The 22,090-nt window shown below is 59.0% G+C and overlaps 2 protein-coding genes across 2 annotated transcripts; one reads left to right on the plus strand and one right to left on the minus strand.

Moving 5' to 3' along the window:
- The first annotated feature begins 4,411 nt into the window (after positions 1–4,411).
- NSUN5 (NOP2/Sun RNA methyltransferase 5) lies at positions 4,412–7,772 on the plus strand. The gene is made up of 10 exons (XM_039562882.1): positions 4,412–4,539; positions 4,658–4,780; positions 4,891–5,065; positions 5,144–5,252; positions 5,520–5,658; positions 6,033–6,148; positions 6,483–6,661; positions 6,742–6,946; positions 7,019–7,171; positions 7,322–7,772. Exons 1-10 carry the CDS (start codon positions 4,447–4,449, stop codon positions 7,425–7,427), a joined length of 1,398 nt encoding a protein of 465 aa, XP_039418816.1. The 5' UTR covers positions 4,412–4,446; the 3' UTR covers positions 7,428–7,772.
- Positions 7,773–7,992: 220 nt separating this feature from the next.
- Positions 7,993–20,639, minus strand: POM121 (POM121 transmembrane nucleoporin). The gene is made up of 12 exons (XM_039562876.1): positions 20,368–20,639; positions 19,939–20,103; positions 17,726–17,806; positions 17,254–17,425; positions 16,217–16,308; positions 15,379–15,449; positions 14,545–14,669; positions 14,042–14,144; positions 13,599–13,769; positions 11,523–13,283; positions 10,562–10,690; positions 7,993–10,349 (listed from the first exon to the last, which is right to left on the minus strand). The coding sequence occupies exons 1-12, from the start codon at positions 20,637–20,639 to the stop codon at positions 10,255–10,257; spliced, it is 3,237 nt and encodes a 1,078-aa protein (XP_039418810.1). The 3' UTR covers positions 7,993–10,254.
- Between the last annotated feature and the right edge of the window lie 1,451 nt (positions 20,640–22,090).

Consider the following 22,090-nt stretch of genomic DNA (forward strand, 5'->3'; position numbering starts at 1 on the left):
TGCATTCTCTGCTTTGCTGTGTCTCAGAGACCTTCATTGTGAGGCTGGGTGTGAGCCCCAGGCTAATCCTCCTCTCACTGCATTCCCTAAATTGGACACTCCTCAGGGATAAGCCAGGACCATCCCCAGCTCCCCGGGAGATGCTGAGAGGGAAGCCAGAGGATGGGCTCATGATGGGATTCATATGAGGGATGCTCATAAGCCAAACACATCCATGAACCAGGAGTTATTATATGAGAAACTATATTTTTTCACAATCAGACAAAATAATTCCTTGTGCCTTGCCCCACACAGTAAGAGCAATGCTTGGTTTCCTTCTGGTTTTTTTCCAAAAGCATAAAAGGTTTTCACCAGACAACAGAAAAACACTGGTTTGACAAAAAAAAAATTACATAGTTAATAGCAAAGTTAGCTTAGTTGATAACAATGTCTTAAGGTCAAGTTATCTTAAACTTAGCTGATAACAAAGTGCTTTGGTGAGAACATTCCCTCTGTTGCAGTGGGGATAAGGGAAGTCCCACGGGGATTTGGGGACTCTGGCTGCTGCGGGAGGCAAACACGGCCGGCTCTTCTCTCGGTCCTGCCCAGTCATGTGCTGTGTGTGCCCACACGTGGGTCCACGCAGCCCTTCCTGGCCATGCAGGGACAGGAGAGGGGGACAAGAGCCTGCCTGGGTCTCCCTGGGAGTGGGAACATCCTGGCAGGGCTGAGGCTGCAGGAGGAGAGCTGCTGGGGTCCCCATCCTGAGGATGAGCTACCTTGTCTGACCGGGTCACATCAGCTGGCCAGGAGAAGCCGAGGAAAGCCCGTCGGATCCATGCACTGGGAGAAGCAGAGCCAGAGAAATCCGTGCAGGCCACCTGAGTGGTCGGGTATTATTTGGGTGTCTGGGAGGTGTTTCCTGTGAGCACAGGGAGCCCCTGAGGCTGGTCCCTCTCCTTGGGGTCCTGGGATATCTGGTGGACACTTGAGCTTCCCTTGGTTCACCCCACAGCAATGCGCCACACCAGCCCAGCTCTGGTCACAGCCTCCCCTTTCCCTGGGGAAATAACCAAGTCCCTGGCTTCAGGTTTGTTTTCTTCAACTCCAGGCCATGTGTGTGACTTGCCCAGGAATCTGGCAGTTCTGTCCCACTGCGAACAGCAGGGAAGGCAGTGCTGCCTGAGCCTTACAGCTTGGAACACGCTGCCCTGTGCTCCCTGGGGCTGATGGGAGAGGCTGGGATTTCAGCTCACATCTTTGGAGGGTGCTGGCCCAAAGCATGGAATATGGAAACAAGTTTCAAGGGGGTGAGCTGTGCCTCAGCTTCCCAAATCCAGCATCGCCCTCCACCTCCAAGATAAATGTGCTTTTTGTGTTTTCCTTCTGCTTTTTGCTTAGATGCATCACTTGGGTGATGCCAGTCCTTCTGAGGATGTCCATGGGCTGAGATAACCCCAAAGAGATCGGTGGGAATTCATACAGGGTCAAGACTGGGATTTTTCAGCAGAAAATCCCTCCTGGCTGCGTCTGAGCCCTGGCACACAGGCAAGACTCCACTGCAGTCTGACATCCCTGCCTGGGCCCAGGTGGGAACAGCTTGGGGGTGACTGCTGACACCTTGGGCAGATCCAGGACACATGACCAGGTGTGGGCCAGGTGTAGCCACAAACCCATTATGGGTTAAAATCATCATCTCAGACTTTGTTTGGAGTTTTAACGATGGGTTTGCAGCTGTCTGCGCTGCCAATCTTGATCTTGGAACAGGACTGATCTCCCACCAGTGTTTCCCAGCCCAGATCCATGTGGGAAGGTGGCAGGATGGCTCAGAAGACAAACATCAACAAGCTGGAGGAGCAGCTGGTCTGTCCCGTCTGCCTGGACGTGTTCAAGAAGCAACTGATGCTGCAGTGTGGGCACTCGTCCTGCCAGCACTGCAGGCTGTCCCTCCCCAGGGTGCTGGAGGGGCAGATCCTGTGCTCTGTGTGCTGCCAAGCCAGGGCCTGCAGCCCCCTGGCACCCAGCATTGTGCTGGCCTGTGTCATTGAGGTGCTGTGGAGCCAGGGCAAGGGCAGAGCTCACCTCAGAGTCCTGCCCAATGCATCCCACAGATGCACAGGCATAGAATCATGGAATGGTTTGGCTTGGAAGGGACCTTAAAGATCATTTCATTCCAACCCCCTGCCATTGGCAGGGACACCTTCCACTAGACCAGGTTGCTTCAAGCTCCATCCAACCTGGCCTTGGAAACTTCTAGGGATGGCAGCCACAGCTTCTCTGGGCAACCTGTGACAAGGCCTTTTCACCCTCACAGGGAAAAATCTCTTCCATATATCTAACTAAAATTTTCCCTTTTTCAGTTTGAACCCATTTCCCCTTGATCTATCCAGTTCCTGATGAAAAGTCCTTCTCCAGCTTCCTTGTAGCCCCTTTCAGATACTGGAACTTTCTCTTCTCCAGACTGAACAGCCTCAGTTCTCTCAGCTTGTCTCAGTTAAGGTTGTGGCAGAGTTGTCCTCCCATGGAAGCTGTGGTGCTGCACAACAAGCTCCATCAGTACAGGAGAGTCCTTTCCCTCTCCTCTAAGAGCATAAAATGTCAGCCTTGACCTCAGCATCCCCATCCCCAGTCTGAAACACAGCTTACCTGCCTGGATGTCCCCCTGGAAAGGTCTGTATGCCTGAACAGAGTGAGCCATGAGTGTTCAGGCTCTTTGTGGCACATCCTTCCAAACAGAGCTTGAGGTGGATGGGCTGGTTGCTGGCTGAGACAGGGACCCTCTCTGAGACTACGAGCACAGCCGGAGCTGAGTGGGCAACCATGGTGCTCTGCAGGATGAGGGGCTGCTGAAGGGGGAAATGGGAGCACAAAAAGCAGCTGAAGAGCTGTGTGCAGGCAGCAGGTCAGTCCTGGTCTTTCCAGCTGCCCAGGGCTGTGAGCCAGCATGGGGGACTGTGTGCCCAGCCTGCTAGGGGGGGACACTGCCCAGGGCCATGGGCTGAGGGGAGCAGGGCACCTGAGGGGCTCAGCCACTCTGCACACAGCCCAGCAGTGCCTCTCCAGTGGCTCCTGCAAACTGCAAAGGGTCACCAGGGACCTGCTCCTTGGTCCTGTCACCAAAATGCACAACCAGCCTGTGCCGACCAGAGGCCAGGGCATAAAATACGGCACCACCAAGGTAAATGTTTGTTCCTGCATCCCCGCCAAGCTGGGGCTCCTGATCATGCCTTTCCATGGATTCAAGTATTGTAGAATCAATGTAATATCCTGAGCTGGAAGGGACCTACACGGATCATCGAGTCCAACTCCTGGCCCTGCACAGACACCCCAACAATCCCACCTTGTGCCTGAGAGTGTTGTACAAACACTCTTGGAGCTCTGGCAGCCTTGGGGCTGTGACCATTCCCTGGGGAGCCTGGGCAGTGCCCCACCACCCTCTGTGGGAAGAACCTTTTACTGATACCAACCTAAACCTTCTCTGACAGTGACAGAGCTCCAGCCATTCCCTCAGATCCTGTCACTAGGATGAGATTCTTACACCCTTTGATTGTTCAGGTACAAGATGACTGATCCTCAGCACCCACTGCTAACCCTTCAGACACTGCAAAGCAGCTCTTGTCTGTCCCTGGATCCAGGTGTCCCTGGAGCTGGTCGTGCTGGAGTGACTGATCCTTCACACCAGACAGTGCTGGGACAGTTTCAAAGCCATGTCCAGGTGGCTGGGATACTGCCTTAGGGTGGCTGTCCTGGGGTATCCTTTGCCCTCCATGGACAGCTCTGAGCTTCCCAGAGCAGATCCCTCTTTCCCAGAGCAGATCCCTTTCCTGGAGCAGACCCCTCTTTCCAGGGCTGGGCATCCTTTGCTTTGTTTGAGTTCAGCATAAACACCACCAAAGTCCACAGTAAATCCCCACCAACCCATCACCCACAGGGTATCACAAGGTCTAGCAACCAGTAGTAACGTCAGCGTGCTTCCACATGCAGGGACCGGATGGGGTGTCCAGGGTGGTGACCGGAGTCGGTGACCAGGGTCACTGGGGTGATGGAGGTGGCTGGGATGGCCAGGGTGACTGGCTGGTCAGGGTGGCTGGGATCACCAGGATGAACAGGGTGATGGGGGTAGCTGGTGTCACTGGGCTGGACAAGGTCACTGATCATGGGGGTGCCCAGGATGATGGGGGTGACCGGGGTCACTGGCTGGCCGGGGTGACCAGAGTGGGCGAGGTCATTGTGATGATGGGGTGGCCAGAGTGACCAAGGTGGCTGGGATCACCGGGGTGACCGGGGTGACTGGGTTGGCCGGGGTCACTGCGATGATGGTGTAGCCAGGGTGACGCGGGTCCTTCCGCCGGCGCTGCCCGCCCCGCTTCGTGCCCTCGGCCCGCTCCCCGGGCAGCGACCCCGGAGCGGGGCCGCGCTCGCCCCCTGTGGCCCCGGAGGCCCCGGCGGAAGCGGCGCGGGGCGCACATGGCGCTGTACAGCGCGGCGGCCGCGGTGCTGGCGGGGCTGGAGCGCGGCGAGGGCGGCCTCAAGAGCCTCGTGTACAACAGCGGCTTCCCGGTGCGCCCGGAGGGGACGGGGGTGCGGGGCGGCCGGGGGGAATCCCATTCGGGAGGGTGCGGGGGAGCCCTGGAGCCCGGCGCAGGCCCGGAGGCGCTCACCGCTGCCTGCTCCGCAGCACGTCCGGCAGCTGTACGCGCTGGTGTCCGAGACCCTCCGCTACGCCTCGGTGCTGGAGAAGCTGCTGGATGGAGCCGCGCTGCTGCAGGCCGAGAAGAAGCTGCCGCCGCAGCTGGCGAAGGTACGGGGAGTCGCGTAATCCCTGGGCCGCGGTGTCCGGGATTCGCGGTACCCTGAAGCCGCGGTGTCCTGGAGCGGCGGGGCCGGGCTCACGTCGTCCCCTCCCCTCAGGTCCTGGTGTATGACCTGCTCTTCGGCAAGGGGCTCAAGTGCGGGGGCCGGTGGAAGGCGCTGGCCCGGCGGCACCGGGCGCGGCTGGAGGCCGAGCTGGCCCGCATGAAGGTGCGGCACAAGGTGAGCCGCAACGAGGACCTGCTGGCCCCGGAGCAGGCGGTAAGCCCCGCAGGTGAGTGGGCTCGGGCTGGGTGGGCACCCTGTGCTGGGAGCAGTGGAGGGCCGCGTCTGACCTGTCCAGCCCCTGTAGCCTCCCAGGTCCCACGCTACGTCCGGGTCAACACCCTGAAGACTTGTGTGGACGATGTGATCGACTTCTTCAAGCGCCAGGGATACACCTACCTGGGCAAGGCAGCCAGGTGAGTATTTCTTTCTGCTATGCTGCCTTTCCTGGGATGTCAGCAAGTGGCATGGGATGAGGTCTGGTGGGTTGAAGGATTGCTGAACTTGGTGCTCAGGGTGGTTGGGCTGGGGTCTCAGTCACCCCCCATTCTTAGATGCTGCCTCTCTGGGTGCTGCCTGGAGCTGGAGAGGAGCTGTGGGATGAAGGGGGTTCTCAGCCTGGGCTCTGCTGTAGGCACTGGGATTAAGACTTTGTATTCATGCTCCCTATGTCTCATGGGCAGTGTGGAAGAGCTGAAGGCCCTCTCCGGAAAAAAATTCTTGTTGGATCTTCATCTCCCGGAGCTGTTGGTTTTCCCTGCGCAGACAGACCTCCATGACAACTTGCTGTATACTTCAGGACACATAATTCTGCAGGACAAGGTGAGGGAACTGGGGAGCAGGAAGTTGCAAGGGCAGGAAAACTACCGACAGGTGGAAGGGTGAGCTCCTTCCACGATGGCTCAACTTGCTGCAGCATTTAAGTCTAAGCAGAAACTGTGGGACTCCCCTGAGGCTTTGCTTCCATAGTTTGAAGGTTCAGGATGAAATCCTGGGGTATAAAACACCCTGTGGGAGCTGGGGACCAGCAGCTGGGAGGAGCAGGGGACTGTGGGTTGGGCAAGGCTGTTGGTGGAGGGTGGTGGTGGCCTTGGCCCTGTGTCATGGTGGTCCCTGTGACCCCACAGCATCAGCCATGTCCGAGGAGGGGCCAGGTGTTTCTGCCCACCCCTTTGATGGTCTTTGCTCTCTTGCAGGCCAGCTGCCTCCCTGCCTTCCTCCTTGGCCCTGCTGCCGGTTCCCACGTCATCGATGCCTGTGCTGCCCCTGGAAACAAGACAAGCCACCTGGCTGCCATCCTGAAGAACAAGGGGTGAGGGCAGGGCTGTGTGCAGGGGTGGAGGGAAGGGGGGAGGTGGCCCTGGTCCCCCCGAGCCCACAGAGAGCACAAGAAGGTGGCAGGAAGAGCTGCAGCCTGTCACCAACTCAGGTGAGCTGGTGGCTCTGACAGTGCTGGGCCACTGGAAGGACCTGAGGGGACATGAAGTCATGTAGGGGTTCACTCCCAGCCTCCCGGCCCTGGCCCTATTCCATACCCCTGCCAGAGGGGAGGCAGCTCTCAAGGTCTGCCTGCCCAGTATTTGAGTGTTCCTGGGGGCCAGGTGGTCTGTTCACAGTCTCTCTTGGGCACTGGGCTCTGCCTTCAGACAGATCTTTGCCTTTGATGTGGACCCCAAGCGCGTGGCCACCATGAACACGCTGCTGACACGGGCAGGGGTCACTGGCTGCCAGCTGGCCCAGCAGGACTTCCTGACTGTGGACCCCAGAGACCCCAAATACAGCAGGGTGACCCACATCCTTCTCGACCCATCCTGCAGTGGCTCAGGTAATGTGTTAGGCTCCAGCTGCTCACCTGAAGCTGGGCTGTGGGTGTGCAGACCCCAGGTGACAGCTCCTGTCCTGCAGGGATGGTGACCCGGGGGCTGGGGCAGGAAGCGGCCCCGAGTGCTGAACGCTTGCAGGCACTGGCTGGCTTCCAGCGCCGGGCCCTGAACCATGCCCTGAGCTTTCCAGCTCTCCAGCGCCTGGTCTACTCCACCTGCTCCCTACACCAGGAGGAGAACGAGGATGTGGTGCAGGCTGTGCTGCAGGAGTGGGGCTCGGCCTTCAGGTGGGTCTGGCTCAGGGAACTTGGGGGGCTGTAGGGGCAGGGTTTGGTGCTGACCCCTTTTCCATGCTGCAGGCTGGTGACTGCCTTCCCATCCTGGCCCTGCCGAGGACTTGCTGCCTTCTCTGGAGCAGAGAGCTGCCTCCGTGCTTCCCCTGCAGAGACCTTCACCCATGGCTTCTTCGTGGCTGTGCTGGAGCGGTGCAGGGAAGGGGCTGCTGCTCCCAGGTGAGAGGGGGCTGTGGGGGACTCCAGCTACTTCTGGGGGGCCCCATTGCCAAGGTCAGGGCTCCAGGCACCCAGGGGAGGGTGTGAGGGGACGTGGCTGTGGGAACAGAGGGCACTGGTGAGTGTGGCTCTGTTTGCTCTTGTCCACAGCTCCCTGCCTGCAGTAGCCAAGGAGAACCCACAGCCAGGAGAGGGAATGGAGCCAGGAGCAGCTCCCAAGAAGAGGAAAAAGAAAAAGCAGCGGGTGAAAGAGTGAAACATTTTCTGGACAGACCCCTTCACAGCTGGGGCTGTGGGGAACACACACTGGCCTGAACACAAGTCAAGCTATGTGCCAGCTGTAGTCATAGAATTCTGTAACACCGGGGACTGAGTGCCAAGACTGGGACCAGCCTGGAAGGGGCAACTGCTCAGCCATGGCTGCCCCTTGCAGCCAGCCCCTGCTCCACACCCTGCAGGGCTGGGGTCCTCCAGCTGGATTAAGGGTGGAGTATCATGTTTCCCCCCCAAAAAATTCCATCCCCGAGCCTGATGTGGAGCTTTGAAAAAACATTTCACTGTAGGGATGAAGCAGATTAAAAGTTTATTTCTCTTCACTGTCTTTTCCAGGGTGTTTGTGCAGTCCTGCCCTGAAATTGCTACTGCTCATAGTAGAGGCAAAGTGGGGGCAAAAAAGTGAAATACTACTACTACTAATCCTGTCCGTGCATCTGTCTTTGAATTGGGGGAGCAAGGACACACGAGCCAGAGGGTGCTGGACCTGAACCCCACTAGCACCCTGGGAATCCCAGCCCCAGGAATCGCACACGGGCACAGCCATGTGAACACAGTAATTTTATTTTAAACCAGGGACATAAGAAGCAAGGAAACAAAAATTGCACATTCACACTAAAATCCTCATCAGCCACACCAGGAATGATCCAAGTCTTCAAGTCAGTTAAAACGCAGCCTCCCCCCAAGCACAAGGGGCTCTCCCAGCAGGGCCTGTGTGGCAGGGAAGGGACAGCCTGGCTCCTCACGGGTATGGAGGACTACCTGGGGCAGCATCCAGAGCCAGGGTGCCCTCAGCCTTGTCCCAGCTCATCCCCATCTCATCAGAGCTGACCTGGCCAAACCCTGGCACCTCAAGGATGGGGAGTGGGTGCTCTCCTGGCCCAGGGTCAGTTTGGCAGGCACTAGCCCCTTCCCATCTGCTTCTTCCAACACCAAAGACACATTTTCCCAGCCTGGCTGCTCTCGGCCCACTGCACCCTCAGCCATGCTGGTGGGTGATGGAACATCCTCACCAGCACCTGCAGGTCCTTAATGTCCCCCTACTATGGGGCTGTGTCCCCTCTGTGCCACACAGAGCCCATCCTGCTGGGAGAGATGCCTTGATCCTGGCACTCAGCACCGTAATGTGAGAGCTCCTGCTCCTCACCCTCAGAGAAATAATTAAAAAATAAAAACAAACAAAAAAGGTTTAGTCACATCCACATACGTCACATTTAAGAGGAAGGGGATGATGTACAGCAGGGGGGAGCATGGCAGAGCCTGCAGGATGCAGCTGCGTTTCCCAGCACAGTGCATTCCCGCAGGCACAGCCAGGGTGGGAACAGCTAAACACTAACAGCTGCGGGACTGGCAACTTCACTGAACCAAGCTTGAAGGAATTTGAAGGCAATTTAGCTTAAATATAAAAATAAATTTTTATTTCATTAAAAAATGTTTAAATATTTGTGATTTTTTTTGGTTTTTTTTTTTCTTGCTTTTTTTTTTTTTTAATTTAGACCTCAGCAGACACACACACTCACACGGCTCGGAGAGTAAAAACCCGGCAGCAAAGCACTCCTGGGAACGGAGTGCCCATCCCTCACCTGGGGCAGGGCAGGGGGTGGCTCTTTGGTGACCCCCAGCTCTGGCAGTCTCTTTCCACAGAAGTTCCAAGGCAGGGAAGGGTGAGATTCCCACTCCTGGCTGGATGGGGACGGGGGAGGCAGCACCACAGTTCCTAGGAGCTAGTAAAACCCACAGGGATAGAGATGAGCTAAGAAATGAAAAACAACTTGGATTTGGGATAGGGGGGAGAATGCATCTGCTCTGGACTCCTTGTGTGAGCAATTCCAGATCCCCCTGAAGTGGGGAAGAGGTCCTAGGAGAGAGGGAAAGGGAGTGGAGAGACTGCCAAGGTTGGAACCCCCTGTCCTAGCTGCCTTCCAGTAACGACACGGAAGGGACAACTCCCCAGCACGAGCAGCCACGCAGTGATGCTACTGTCAACACCCAATTAGCCGGGGCACATCTCCCCCCAAGGACTGGTGCCCCCCAAAAAAGAAACTCCAAACAGCAAATCCGGCATAACCAACATGCCGCCACACACACGGTTCAGCTCTTCCTCCAAACTCGATTCAGTGAGTGCAGGAACAGGAGCACAGATAAAGCAGAACGGGGGAGCAGGGTGGGGGCAGCCCACAGCCCCATGGAGCAGCGGGAATGGGACAGGGGTGGGGGGACCCCCATCCTCACCCCGTGCCTCCAGCCCAGGTCCCGGGCTATGGCATGTCCTCAGCTGGAGGTAACAGGACATTAGGCCCCAGCGAGGAGTGTCACCTATAGCTGCACCCATGTCAGTCACCTGTGGCACCGAAACAGCGCCAGGCTGGAACCAGCCCTGGTTGTGGGGATGGAACTGTGTTCACCAGGCCATGGGATGAACAATGGGAAAGATTTTGGGACCTGGTGAAGATGGTGTCTGACAGCAGCTCAGAACCCCAGCACGTCACCAGTCAGGCTCTGAGTGGGACACAGCCATGGGGCTGGCTGAGGGCTGGGGAGGGGCACGGGAACAGCTAGAAGAAGCAAATGGGGAGAAATTTACACATTATTAAACATGGCAAAATAAATTGAGGAAAAGAACATTGCGGATATGTACAGAGATTTGTCCAGCCTTGGCTCTGGAACTGTTCAAGTAACAAGAGTTTGGTTTATCCCGTCCCAGCACGGTCTCCGGTGGGTGTCAGGGGATGAGGCCTGGTCCCACCACGGGGGCAGCTCCAGCCCAGAACCCCCCACACGTGGGCCAGCGGAGCCCAGCAGCACCAGGGTTACTTTTTGCGGGTGTGCTGCCTCCGTGCCTGAAGCCGTTGGCGAGTGCCCATCTTGGATCCTGCCCCAATGGAGAAGGTGGGGGTGGATGAACCTGGAAGCAGAAAGGTTGCTCAGGTCTCTGTAGCTTTGGGATCAGCGTGATCCTCACCCTGGGAGGAACGGAAGGCTTGGCATCCCCCAGAGTCCAGCAGGTACCACCTGAGCCGTCTCCCAGAGCACACCTGGCCCTACCTCTGTCCCCAGCCCGCGGGGACACCAGGACCCATGAGCTCCCCAAGGCTGGAGCACCAACTCCCTCCTTACCAAAGGAAGTGCCGACTCCTCCGAAGCTCGAGGCAGGAGTGCTGGGTGTCCTGAAGGAAATGGTGCTGCTTCCACTGCCCACGGCTCCTGGGACAGGTGTGCTCTGCCCAAAGGTGGGCACAGGAGCTCCTGGAAAGCAACAGGTCACTGTGAGCCAGGGTTGGCAAAGGAGAAAGAGCCTTTGGGAGTCAGTGGCACCCAGAAGAGGCACAGCATGCCATCTGGGGGCTGAAGCCATCCCCCAGGACCAGCCTCTGCTCCTGAAAAGCCCTTTTAATGCATAAGTTACACTTTGGATAATCCCTGGGCTCTCCCAACAGCAGGGCTGCACAGAAGGATTTGCCATGGAGGAACAAAGACCTTGGCCTTTCTAGATCAAGGAGTTGCTCACTGTGTGGGTTTCAGTTCTGTGGGAGCTGGGAATATCCAGTGAGGATCTGAAGTGTTAGGGAAACCCTGAGAGCAAGCACGAAGTGATGGCAGCCATTGGCTGGCAGCATTCCAGCTCACCAAGGCATTCCAGGCGGCTGTTAAGGACTGGAATGATTTTGGCTCCTGCAGGACACTTGGATGGGCAGAGCTGGGATGCTGGTGCCTTTGCAGGGGCCAATGAACAGAGTTTAGGGATTCCCCTCCCCAGACAGCCAGGATCCTGACAGGCAGTGATGGGAGTGTCTTCCCTTTGTATGGCAAGGCTCAGCTCTGCATAACAGGGGCACTGGCCTCACCAGGACTGTGGACCCCAGGAGCTTGGCAAGGTCCATCAGGACTACTACTGCCCAACTCGAGACGCCTAAGATGGCTTGTTTGCCCCCACCCCCATCCTGGAAATGTTCAAGGCCAGGCTGGACAGGGCCCTGAGCAACCTGGCATAGTGAAAGGTGTCTGTGCCCATGGCAGGGGGATGGAACAACATGATCTTTAAGGTCCCTTCCAACATGACCCATCCATGACGACTCACCTCCAAATGCAGGCTTGCTGTTGGGAGTGCTGGTCATGGTGAAGGCGAAGGGCGTGCTCTGGCCCTGCGCTCCCAGCGCGCTCTGCGGCAGAGATGAGCCGAACGGCGCTGCTGCTGGGGCTGCCCCGCTCTGCCCAGCCCCAAAGCTGAAGGCCACGGCCGGGGACCCACTGCTGAGGCCCGGCGTACCCATCCCAAAGGCGCTGGTGGAGGGGCCCGACTGGGTGGTGGCCCCAAAGGTGAATGGAGATGGGGTGGTGCCAAAGACGGCGGCACCAGTGCTGCTGCTTGTGGTCTGGGTGGTGGAACCAAAGCTGGATGTGGTGGAGGTGGCTGTTCCAAAAGAGAACACCGAGGTGGTGGTCCCAAACGCTGCCTGGGTGCTGCTGGTGCCGAAGGAGCCCTGGGCACTGGTGGTGCCGAAGGCTGGCTGGGCACCACTGCCAAATGCTGGCTGAGCCACTGACTGTGCCGGGGGGGCTCCAAAACTGAACTGGGGGGTGAAGCTGATGGGGCCAGCAGCAGGCTTGCTGGCGGGCACCTGGCTGTCAGCAGCCCCAGTACTGAAGGTGAGCTGGCCCCCAGTGCTGGGGTACGGTGGCGGTGGCTTTGCACTGGCACTGAAAGAGCTGCCAAAAGCTGAAACGGAGGAGCCGAATGTCAGTGGCGCTTGAGCTGTGGTGGCTGGGGCCGAGGAGGTCAGTGTAGTGCTCCCAAATATGCTAAAGCCCACAGTGGTGGCAGCAACTGTTGAGTTTGAAGGTACCTGGCCAAAGGCAGGGCCTCCTGGGACACTGGTGGTGGCAGTGACTGTGGCTGGAGGCGCCTTCCCGAACTGGAACACAGGCCCTGGGGTGGCAAAGCTGGTTTCCGTGCTGGGAGCAGAGCTGGCCAGGCCCCCGAACAGGAAAGGCTGTGTTGTGCTGGTGGAGGTGGCAGTGGTGAGAGTCACACTGGCAGCAGGGCCAGTGGAGGCAGGCGGGTTCAGTCCGAAGCTGAAGACAGGTTTAATGGTGGCATCCGTGGAGGAACTCTGGGTGGTGGCTGTTGTAGCTGCAGTGGTGAAGATGACGTTGGGAAGACCCGTGAATCCTGCCAGAGTAGCTGTGGAGGCAGTTGGTGGCTCTGAGGCTGGCTGTGCCACGGGTTTGAAGGCGAAAGGAGAAACTTTCGCTGGAGATGAAGCGGCAGTGATGCTACCAAAGATCGGCTTGAATATGGAGGATGTGGAGGACGTCGAGGCAGGGCCCGAGCTTGCAGACACGGTGGCTGTAGTGGAGGTGACAGCCGTGCAGGCTGCTGTGCTCTCACTCTTCGGCACAGCACCAAAGATGGGTTTGAAGATGGGGGTTGTGGTGGGCATGGCAGTGGGGGGGGTGGGCACAGCAGTGGCTGCGGTGGGCACAGCAGTGGATGCAGTGAGTGTGGCAGTGGCTGTGGTGGGCGTGGCAGCGGCCACGGTCACTGCTGGCTGGCTGGCTGGAGGGGTGTTCAGCATCCCAAACAGGATGCTTGGCTTTGGGAAGGAGGGAGGCTTGCTGGGGGTCTGGCCCAGGTCGGTGAACACAGGAGGGGCCAGGCTGCTGGGGGGTTGCACCGCCAGGGCAGGGGGGGCACTGGGGGCAGGTGTGCTCAACACAGGCATGGGCTTGGTGTCAGCAGAGATGGCAGGCAGAGAGCTCGACTCCAATGACACAGCAGGAGCAGGTGGCTGTGCAGCTGATGGAGGTGGTTGGGATGCTGCCACAGCTCCAGTGGAGTCTGGAAAGGGGAGAGAGCTTATTTACGGACAAGGGGGCACCTTCAGCAGCTCACCCTTCTGCCAGGTACCCACCCACTGCTGCAAAGGCTCCCGGAGCAGCACCCACCACACCCAAACCTCCATGCTTACCATAAGCCTCCAGCAGGACCAGGGGCTCAGCATTCCCAAAGGTGTCCCCTCAAGCCCTGCCTGCCAGCTCTGCTGCCAGCAGAGGGTTTTGTCAGCTGCCTCAAGCAGAGGTAACGAGGAGTTCCCACTGCACCTGCCCAACTCTGCTGGCGTTACACTGTGCCAATTCTCCCCCTCCTCCTCACCTGATGCTGTGGATACAGCCTGGCTGCTCTGCATCTTCTTCAGGCTGTCCAGGAGTGAGGAGCTGGCTGGGGCAGGAGCTGTGGAGGCAGGCATGGGCCCAGGGGAGGTCACAGCAAACGCCAGCGGCTTGGACACAGGCACTGTCTCTGCAGTGGTGCTGGGAACTGCATCTACAGGGAAACAGCAAGATATAAGGACTCACGAGTGGCTGTGATGAACAAACCCTTAGCAGAGCTTCCCAGCAGGCAGGGAAACTGCACCTACACCCTACAGCCCTGGGGAACCTCACCCAGCACCACATGGCATGAGATCTCCTCAGCTGGAAGGCATCAAGAGCACCCCCAGACCCGAGGCACCACTGGCCCAGGAGCTTCCTTGGCCCATGCTGGCCTGCCAGACCTGGGCTTGTTCCTACCCCTCCACAATCCCAGCCCATCCTTACCAGCCTTATCCTCCAAGAGACTGTTGAACCACTGCAGCACTGCCTTCTTCTCTGCATCCAGGTCCTCTGAGGTGATGGAGTAGCCCAGCTGAGGCGGCGGGGGCTGCCAAGAGAGAGCAGCAGCAGCTTAGCTCCTTCCCAGGGAAGCAGGCAGAGCCTCTCTGAAGGTGTGCTGGCGACTGGCCGTGGCGAGCCCTGTGAAGCAGGTGGTCCTGCCGCAGCTACCGCGGAGCTCCGGTCCCCAACTCTGGTGGGCCCCCGGCGTGGCACTGAGGGCATGGCAAGCCTTCCCCAGGCCATTACCTGGTCCGGCAGCAGGCAGCACAACCACGCACAGCCCACCAGACACTGGGGCTGGGGAGAGCGTCACTTCCCACTCGGCCAAGGACGGGGCCTCCTTCCTGAGGGCAGGCAGGTCAGTGTGCCCCCAGCCCTGCAGAAATTGCAGTGAGCACATTCTATTGCCAGAGCGGGGCCAGAGGGGCTGTGAGACAGCGACGTACCAGCACCAGCTGGTCCCCACGGAGAGACGATAGCAATGGGATCTTCCGCTTGCGCTTCCCACTGCTCCCCGATGCGGATGGTGGGCTCAGGGAATTCTGCTTCTTCCACACTGGTGACTCCACCACTATAGAAGGAGACAAGTTAGGCCAAGCTCTGGGCAGAGAGGTGTTTGGTTGTAGTGACAGGGTTGTCCCTTCTGGCCCCGCTCTGGGTGGCCCCGCTCAGAGGGCAGAGCCAGGGGCACAGCTTGAAGCTGAGGACAAGGTTGTGATGCCCTGAAGAGCAGTTCCACATCCAGGAGGTCTGTGACAAGAGGCTGGCGGGGCTCTGTGGGGCAGTGGCCCCCTCCCAGCTCCATGGATGGTGCCAACACACTGCCTACCCAAATCACATGCCACAGCTGGCACCCTATCATGGGGGCCCACCTGCCACGGGCACAGAGGATTTCCTCTCCATTTTAGCTGAGGAAGCATTGGAATAAGCTCAGACTGGAATTTGGTCAGGGTGCTATTCATGCCACAGCAGGTTGTGGACTAAGGCTGACACCTGACCCGTGCTGGGCTGGGAGCTGGAGTTCCCCCTTGCAAGCCACCTCCCAAGCATCTGCTAGCACCCCAACACTGTCAGCATCCCCTTATCACTTGGAAATCCCACTAGAGCAGTCACTGAGGCCAGCAGAAGTGCCACTGCCTTGGGAGCAGCACATGCCAAGTTTCCAGGTGATCTCTCAAACCATTCCCACTGCAGACCTCAGCTACCTCCTGTCCTGCTCTCTTGCTTGCACTGGTAACCCATCCAACCTGGGTGCAGTGTCGGGGCACACCTACACTTACCTTTCTCTGTCTGCAGCTCCTTGTCTGACTTCACTGGGGTGGAAGCATTGGAACGAAGTGACTCTTCTTCCCTGTGTAAGCAGGAGAGACAGTTAGGGCCAACCCTGGGCTCAGCCCTGTCCCCAGGGAGCAGGATGAGACTGAACACGCTGAAGACTCGCACGAGGATCCCTGGTGTGTTTATTTGCCTCCTGTGAACAGATCTCAGGACAAAAGCTTTGCCCAGCTCCAGGAAGAGGAGTTGCTTCCTGCTCCAGACTCAGCTTGGCTGAGCCTGTGCACCCTCCGCAAGACGAGTCAGCCTCAGGAGAGTTAGCTGGGGTCCTCAGGTGGGAGTCACTGCCCCTCACAGGTTGGGCCCACCAAGGTGGTTGTGTCAGTTTTAGTTCTGACATAAGCTCAGGCCTCTCTGACTTGGCAAAGAGGAGAACACAGGCTGTGCTCCAAGGCAGGCATTAAAATACAAATACTGTGATTTGACTTTGAGATGGCAAAAATCAGGGCCTGTCTCTTCCCAATGATCCAGCAACCAGCAACTCAGGCCATGCCAATGCCACGAGGCACCATCGCCACTGCTGCAACCTGTGCCCGTAAGTCTCTGACCCGGCTTGGGAGCGGGCCAGGGGTGGCACAGCTTGGACGTGCCACAGCATGACAAGGTGGCCGGGAGACCAATCGACACAAGTGGGTCTCCTGATCGTTATGTCTGGGAGAGGGGCCTGGACTGTCCCAGCTCCAGTGGAAAGTGGGACTTGCATGCTAGGATGGCTGGGAAGGACTGCTCTCTTGCCGGCTGGCCATCAGTGAGCAGGCACTCACCAGGTGACTGGCTGGTTACCTGGCTTTCTTGAGAGGCCACTCCGGTGTCTGGGGGCGGGAGGACGCTGGGCTGGACAGTGGGGAGACGCTCACACCACTTCTCTTCCACAGCTGGAACGCAGAGAGATACCAGCAGTAACTTGGCGTGGGGCTGGCAGAGAGCACAGCCCCTCTCCTCCCTGCTCACTCACACTAAGCCCCATTGCCTAGGGCCATAGCTATTGAGCCCAATGAGCTGAGAGCCTCTCCTGCTTCACCACCACTTATCTCCCCTCCACATTTTAGGGAGCACAAAGTCTGGCCACCCCACGCTGAATCCACATGGGGAACAAGCAGCCTCCAGGGCCTTTACAGCCCTGGCTGAGCACAGGGAGGGAGGACACTGCTGGGCCAGCCTTCATGTGACACAGGCAGAGGCCACCCAGCTGCTTTGGACACCCTTGTGTGTAGGGCTGCTCTGGCGGGAGCCAGCACCTCCTTGCCAGGAATTCAAAGCACGTGGATCCCAATGCAAGGGTCAGACTCTCTGCAGCCCCAGCAAACCCCTCCCTCTCACCGCCTGGAGCAAACCTTTCCCCACACAGACAGAGCTCCACTGGCCATGTCTATGTGTCCCTTGCATGTCTGCAAGCCCAGCCAGGCCACAAGCAGTGCCCCATCATAGCCAGCAGCTGGCATCTGGGTCAGAGTGGGAACACACGGCTCCCACACTGCTGACTCCAGCTGAAAGGATGTCAGCACAGCAAAACCATTTTTTTTTTCCTTTACCTGGATCTATCCAGTCTAGCAGACTGGGCAAGGAGGAGGAGGGAGGGGAAACAGTCGTGTTCTTGGTTTGGTGTAAAAGCAGCAGTACAGCTCAGCCTGAGATTCCGCCAAAAACCACATAATTGCTGCTTGGCCCATGGCCCACAGCCCACCTGATCCCCAGGGTGGTGAGACTGCCAGCCTGAGCCACACTGGGTCTAGGCCTCCAGCCACACCAGTCTCCTCACGAGCCCAGAGCTGGGATTACATGGGTGATCCCAAAAGAATGTCAAGCTACTGTGTCCCTACCTGTGCGAGGCCCCGGCTGGAGCTGTAGGAGCTGGCAATGGCGTTGCGGATGGAGCTGGGGATCCCACCAGCATAGGTGTTGTTGAGGGAACTCATGGAGGAGGTGCGAGACCTCTTGTTGGAGCAGTCATCGGGGCAGTGCGAGATGAGGCCCCTCTTCAGAGAGCCCGGCCTGGAGGGGGATGAAGGTCTGATTTGCCCCTCACCGCTCCTGCCCACCAGTCCCTTCCATGCAGGGCAGGTGGAGGAAGGCAATCTTGCTCCTTCTTACAGCACAGGGCTTAGAAACAACCCTCAGCAGCAGCACAGCCCTGCTGTCACAGGGTGACAAACTGAAGGGCACAACCACAGCCTCTCTTGCTCTGCCCCAAAGCCAGGCTCTGCAAGCAAAATCCAAACCCCCTTTTCCAGATCCCACAGACATTTTCTCCCTCCCGTCCCAGGAGCTGCTTTTGGCCCATTGGGCACTTACTTGGGTATGAGAGAGGCAGGGGCACCATTGGCTACCAGTGGCTCAAACGCTGACTGCCCACTTCCACTGCTGTCGTGGCGCCTGTGGAAAGAGAGGGTGAAAGCCTATGACAGCGTGGAAGGCTCTTCCAGCCTGGGGAAAGGCAGGCTGAGCACCCAGAGAGAGATCAAATCTTGGTTTTTTTCCTAGCACAAAATGCCTAGGACAGAGCTTTCCCCCATCTACACCCTGCTGCAGATTTTCTCTGTGGGCCTGTCCTTACTGACTCTCACCCCAAACACCAGGAACTCCCCCAGCTGCCTCCTGGGCACAGTAGTTCGGTGTAAGAAAAAAAATACAAATCTTTGCTTAAATCCATTACTATAGGCCAAAATACTTCCAGAAATGAGCTGCTGAGTCCTTCTGAACAGACCTGAGCTCTGAAACTCCCACCTCCGAGCTCTTCCTAACCAGCATCCTGGACGGTTCAAGTCAAAAACTGAACTCCCCTTCCCACTATGATTTCATGAGGATCTGAAGTGTCAAAATCACAGAAGACATGTTGTGTTCCCTGCTGTGAAATGGAGCTGGAGGTGTAGGACAGCCCTGTCACCTGGCCAGGAGCTCCCCTCAAGCCCAGAGCATGCTGACCCCAAGGCACAGGCGATTCCACACTCTCCAGCTGACACAGCTCCTTTCTGTCCACCAAGTACACGGAATTTTCTACCTACAAGCATTCCTCGCACTTGCCAGACATCAATGACTTCAAAACTGGCTTTTGTGGCAGAGCTGTGTATTGCCACATTAAAAAAAGTTTAAAGAATAATACCCTGAGCTGATCCTGTCTGTGTACCCATTCTGTTGTCACCCTGATTGGCTCTTGTGGGGCTCAGATCCAGTGAGCCCAAGTGTTCAGAGACAGGAACTCAGTGCTGGAGGAGGATGGTGTGCTCTGCTTTACCCTGCTCTGCTCCCTGGGTCACCTCCAGCAGCAGCCCTGGTGCAGGACAATGCCCCAGGCACTGCCCAAGCATTGTCTCAGCTCCCCAGCCCAGCCCAGATGGAACAGCCTCCATGGCCACAACTAGGAAGGATGAAGCAACTGCTGGAGCAAGTCCAGAAGAGAGCTACAAATTTGGTAAGGGGACTGGAGCACCTTCCCTATGGAAACAGGCTGAGACATCAGGGGCTGTTCAGCCTGAAGAAGGTTGTGTGGAGATCTCAGCAGCCTTTCAGGATCTGGAGGAGCCTGCAAGAAAGCTGGAGAGGCACTGCATCAAGAAGTGCAGTGATAGGACAAGGGGGAAAGGCTGCAAAGTGAAAGCACGGTAATTTAGATTGGATATACAGAATAAATTCTTCCCTCAGAGTGGTGAGGACCTGGCACAGGTTGCCCAGAAAACCTGTGGCTACCTCATCCCTGGAAGTGTTCAAGGCCAGGCTGGACAGGGCTTGGTGCAACCTGGTGTAGTGAAGAGTGTCCCTTTCCACGATAAGGGGTAGCTCATTGGATGAGCTTTAAGGTCCCTTCCAACCCAAATCATCCTATGATTCTATGAAAAACAGGAGGATGGGATGGCAAGGCATTGCTGTGCCTGGGTAGTTGGAAAGGCTTTGGCAGACCATGGCTCTCAGGATTTACTCCTTGTCCTTCCTAGAACACTGGTGAAAACACAGCACTCTCCCTCCTCTGAAAGCAGGGATGGAAGTTGCTGGCCTTGAGTAACAAAAGCAGCAGTGCCTCGTTTACTCTCTTGTTTCACCTCCTTCTGCTAGATCAGCTCCCAAGGGAAGCGCACGGAGCTCTCCAAATGCAATGCTTCCACCCGGTAATCCCGTCTCTCCTGGGAGCCCAGGGCTGACGGAAGGATGGAGCCCACGGCAGATACCAACACTTCCCACCATGCTTTCCCAGTCTACAAGCCTCAGTGAGAAGCCACTTCCCACAACACATCCCAGCCAGGCAGGGGAACACACTGGACCCACACCTAAACCACATTCCTTTGACCTCAAAACCTTGGAGGACTTTTGGATGCAGCACCAAGGGCCGGGTGATGGATGGGGTGTGCTTCCTCTCCGCAGTTCACTTCTCACAGTACTTTTCCAGCCCTGACTCCAAGTCTCATGGGGCCTGGCACGCTCTGGGACACATCCCATTCATCACCTTTGAAGCAAGAATCCCATTTGTGACCTTCCCAACGCACTGGCTGCAACTTAAGTTGCTGCCTTTTTACCTTCTCTTGCTCTCCTGATCATTCCCAAAAGTCTGGTCCTCTTCCTCCTCTTCCTCCACAGCCCTTTTCCTGCTCTCCCTGATGGCATTCAGCACAGTCTCCTTCGCACACGGGTCAGGGCTGCTGGTGGCCGGGAAAGCCGGAGGCGAGACCAGCTGCTCCAGACTGCGGAACAGAGCAGAGTGAGGTGTGAAGCAGGCTGGGCTCCCCGGTCTGATCCCCCCACAGAAGCGCGGACACGGCTCTCCCACGCGGCCCTTCCCGGAGGTTTGGACAGCACCATCCTCCCAGCCACATGGTAGCACTCGGGATGGGATGTTGATCCCGGACACAGCACACCGGCTGAGGGCTACCGCCGGTGTGTCCTGGTCCCCACCGTGGCTGATAACCGGGCTCCCCCAGGTGTGTCCCGGTCTCCGCCATACTCACGCCGGGGAGCGGGCGATGCCGACGGCCGGCGGGGCGATTCTCACGGTGACGGGGCTGCGGAGCGGGCAGGCGCGGCGGGCCCAAGGCGCGCTGCGGGGCGAGCCGCCCTCCCACCGGGCGGCGGACAAGCACAGCGGCACGGCCGGCCGGGTCTGAGGCAGCGGGTACCGGCGGCGCGGGGCCTGCGGCCGGCAGCGCGGAGCCCTGCGGGGACAGAGCGCGGTCAACACCTCCGACGCGATCTGGAGCTTCCCCGCGCGCCCTACCCCCATCTTCCCCTCGCTTACCCGGGCTGGGGCCGACGCGGCGCGGCCCTCGCGGCCGGGCCCCCGTTGGCGGCGGCTTTGCCGGGCAGGCGCGGCGCGGGCGGGCCGGGCCGCATGGCGCACCAGGCGCCCGCCGCGCCCAGCGCCGCCGCGCCCAGCAGCGTGCCCCGCAGCAGCAGCCAGGCCAGGGCGAGCGCCAGCGCGGCGGCCACGGCCAGCGCGGCCCTCACAGCCCCATCGCGCCGCCCGCCCGGCCCCGCGCCCGCCATCGCCGCGCGCCCGCCGCTCCCGGCGTGCTCTGCGGGGCGGGGCGGGGGCAGGGGCGGGGCTTAACAACCGGGCAGGAGCTGCGCGGGGGGCGGGGCTTGGGGGAACGGGGCCGGCCCGCTCGGTACGCACTGCGGGGGCGGGGCTCGGGACACGCCGGGCAGGCGGGGCTTCCCGCCTCAGCGCCGCCGGTCCTGCCGCCGTGCACCGAGGGGGCGGGGCCCCGCGGGTAGGCGGGGCTTAGTGCGCGCGAGAGGAACCGGCTCGCTCGGCGTCAACGCGGGGGGGCGCGGCTTCCTGGGGCGGAGCTTCCGGTGCCTCCCGCGTGGATGGGCGGGGCTCCCCGGGATGGGCGGGGCTCCCCGGTGAGCACGGCCGGTTCTGCCCCCGCGGGCTCCCGGCATGCTCTGCGCGGGGCGGGCGCGGCTCCTCCCGGCCCCGCCCCGTGTCCCCATCCCGCCCCCGTGACCGCTCCTGACGCCCCTGTCCTCCCTTCTCGTCCCCCGGCCAGGGTCTCGCTCGTCATCCATCACCCCTGCCCCAGGCCATGTGCCCCTGTCCCCACCCGGACCCTCGGGCCTGCTCCACCCCCACCCCTTCCCCACCACGTCTTCCTCACCCAGATTCCAATTTCTCCATCTACTACTCCAATGCACCGTCCTGTTTACCACCCCAATCCCCATGTCCTCCTTCTCCCGGTTCCTGTGTTCCCATCTTGTCTCTTACACCCCCCCCTGCATCATTCCAGCCTCTGTGTCCCCCTCTCTGCCCCTCCCTATGTCCCCCTCCCCATCCTGTCCCCTACAGCCCCCCCTGCGCCATTCCAGCCTCTGTGTCCCCCTATCCCCGTCCCTGCATGTCCTCGCATGTCCCCAGTCCCAACCCCGTATCTGACCATGCGGCCCACGTGCAGAACACGTAGGCACAGTCCTGCCTGTCGCCAGTCACCACCGTGTCCAACCTGTCCCCTTGTCCCAACTGAAGGGTGCCACTGCCACCACCCTGCTCTGAGGACAGAGCAGTGGGAAATTCACTCTGGCTGGCTGTGCCCTTAGGGTCCTCAGGAGACATGGCTATCCCTGGGGATATCCCCGCTGCTGCAAGCCAGCTCTGTCCTGCAGAGCAGGGACCATGGCAGGCAGCGACAACAGCAAGGAAAATGACAGGAGCCTTGGCAGGGATGGTGGCTG

This window comes from Corvus cornix, chromosome 19 (assembly GCF_000738735.6).
Source record: "Corvus cornix cornix isolate S_Up_H32 chromosome 19, ASM73873v5, whole genome shotgun sequence".
Taxonomy (NCBI): Eukaryota; Metazoa; Chordata; class Aves; order Passeriformes; family Corvidae; genus Corvus; species Corvus cornix.

Coding starts and splice junctions, on each gene's coding strand:
- NSUN5 (XM_039562882.1), top strand. CDS start 4,447: ATGGCGCTGTACAGCGCGGCGGCCGCGGTGCTGGCGGGGCTGGAGCGC. Junction 4,781..4,890: donor TGCCGCCGCAGCTGGCGAAG/GTACGGGGAGTC, acceptor CCCTCCCCTCAG/GTCCTGGTGTATGACCTGCT. Junction 6,947..7,018: donor GAGTGGGGCTCGGCCTTCAG/GTGGGTCTGGCT, acceptor TCCATGCTGCAG/GCTGGTGACTGCCTTCCCAT.
- POM121 (XM_039562876.1), bottom strand. CDS start 20,639: ATGGGGGTAGGGCGCGCGGGGAAGCTCCAGATCGCGTCGGAGGTGTTG. Junction 13,770..14,041: donor TCTCTTGGAGGATAAGGCTG/GTAAGGATGGGC, acceptor GTTTCCCTGTAG/ATGCAGTTCCCAGCACCACT. Junction 10,691..11,522: donor CAGCAAGCCTGCATTTGGAG/GTGAGTCGTCAT, acceptor GTTGCTTTCCAG/GAGCTCCTGTGCCCACCTTT.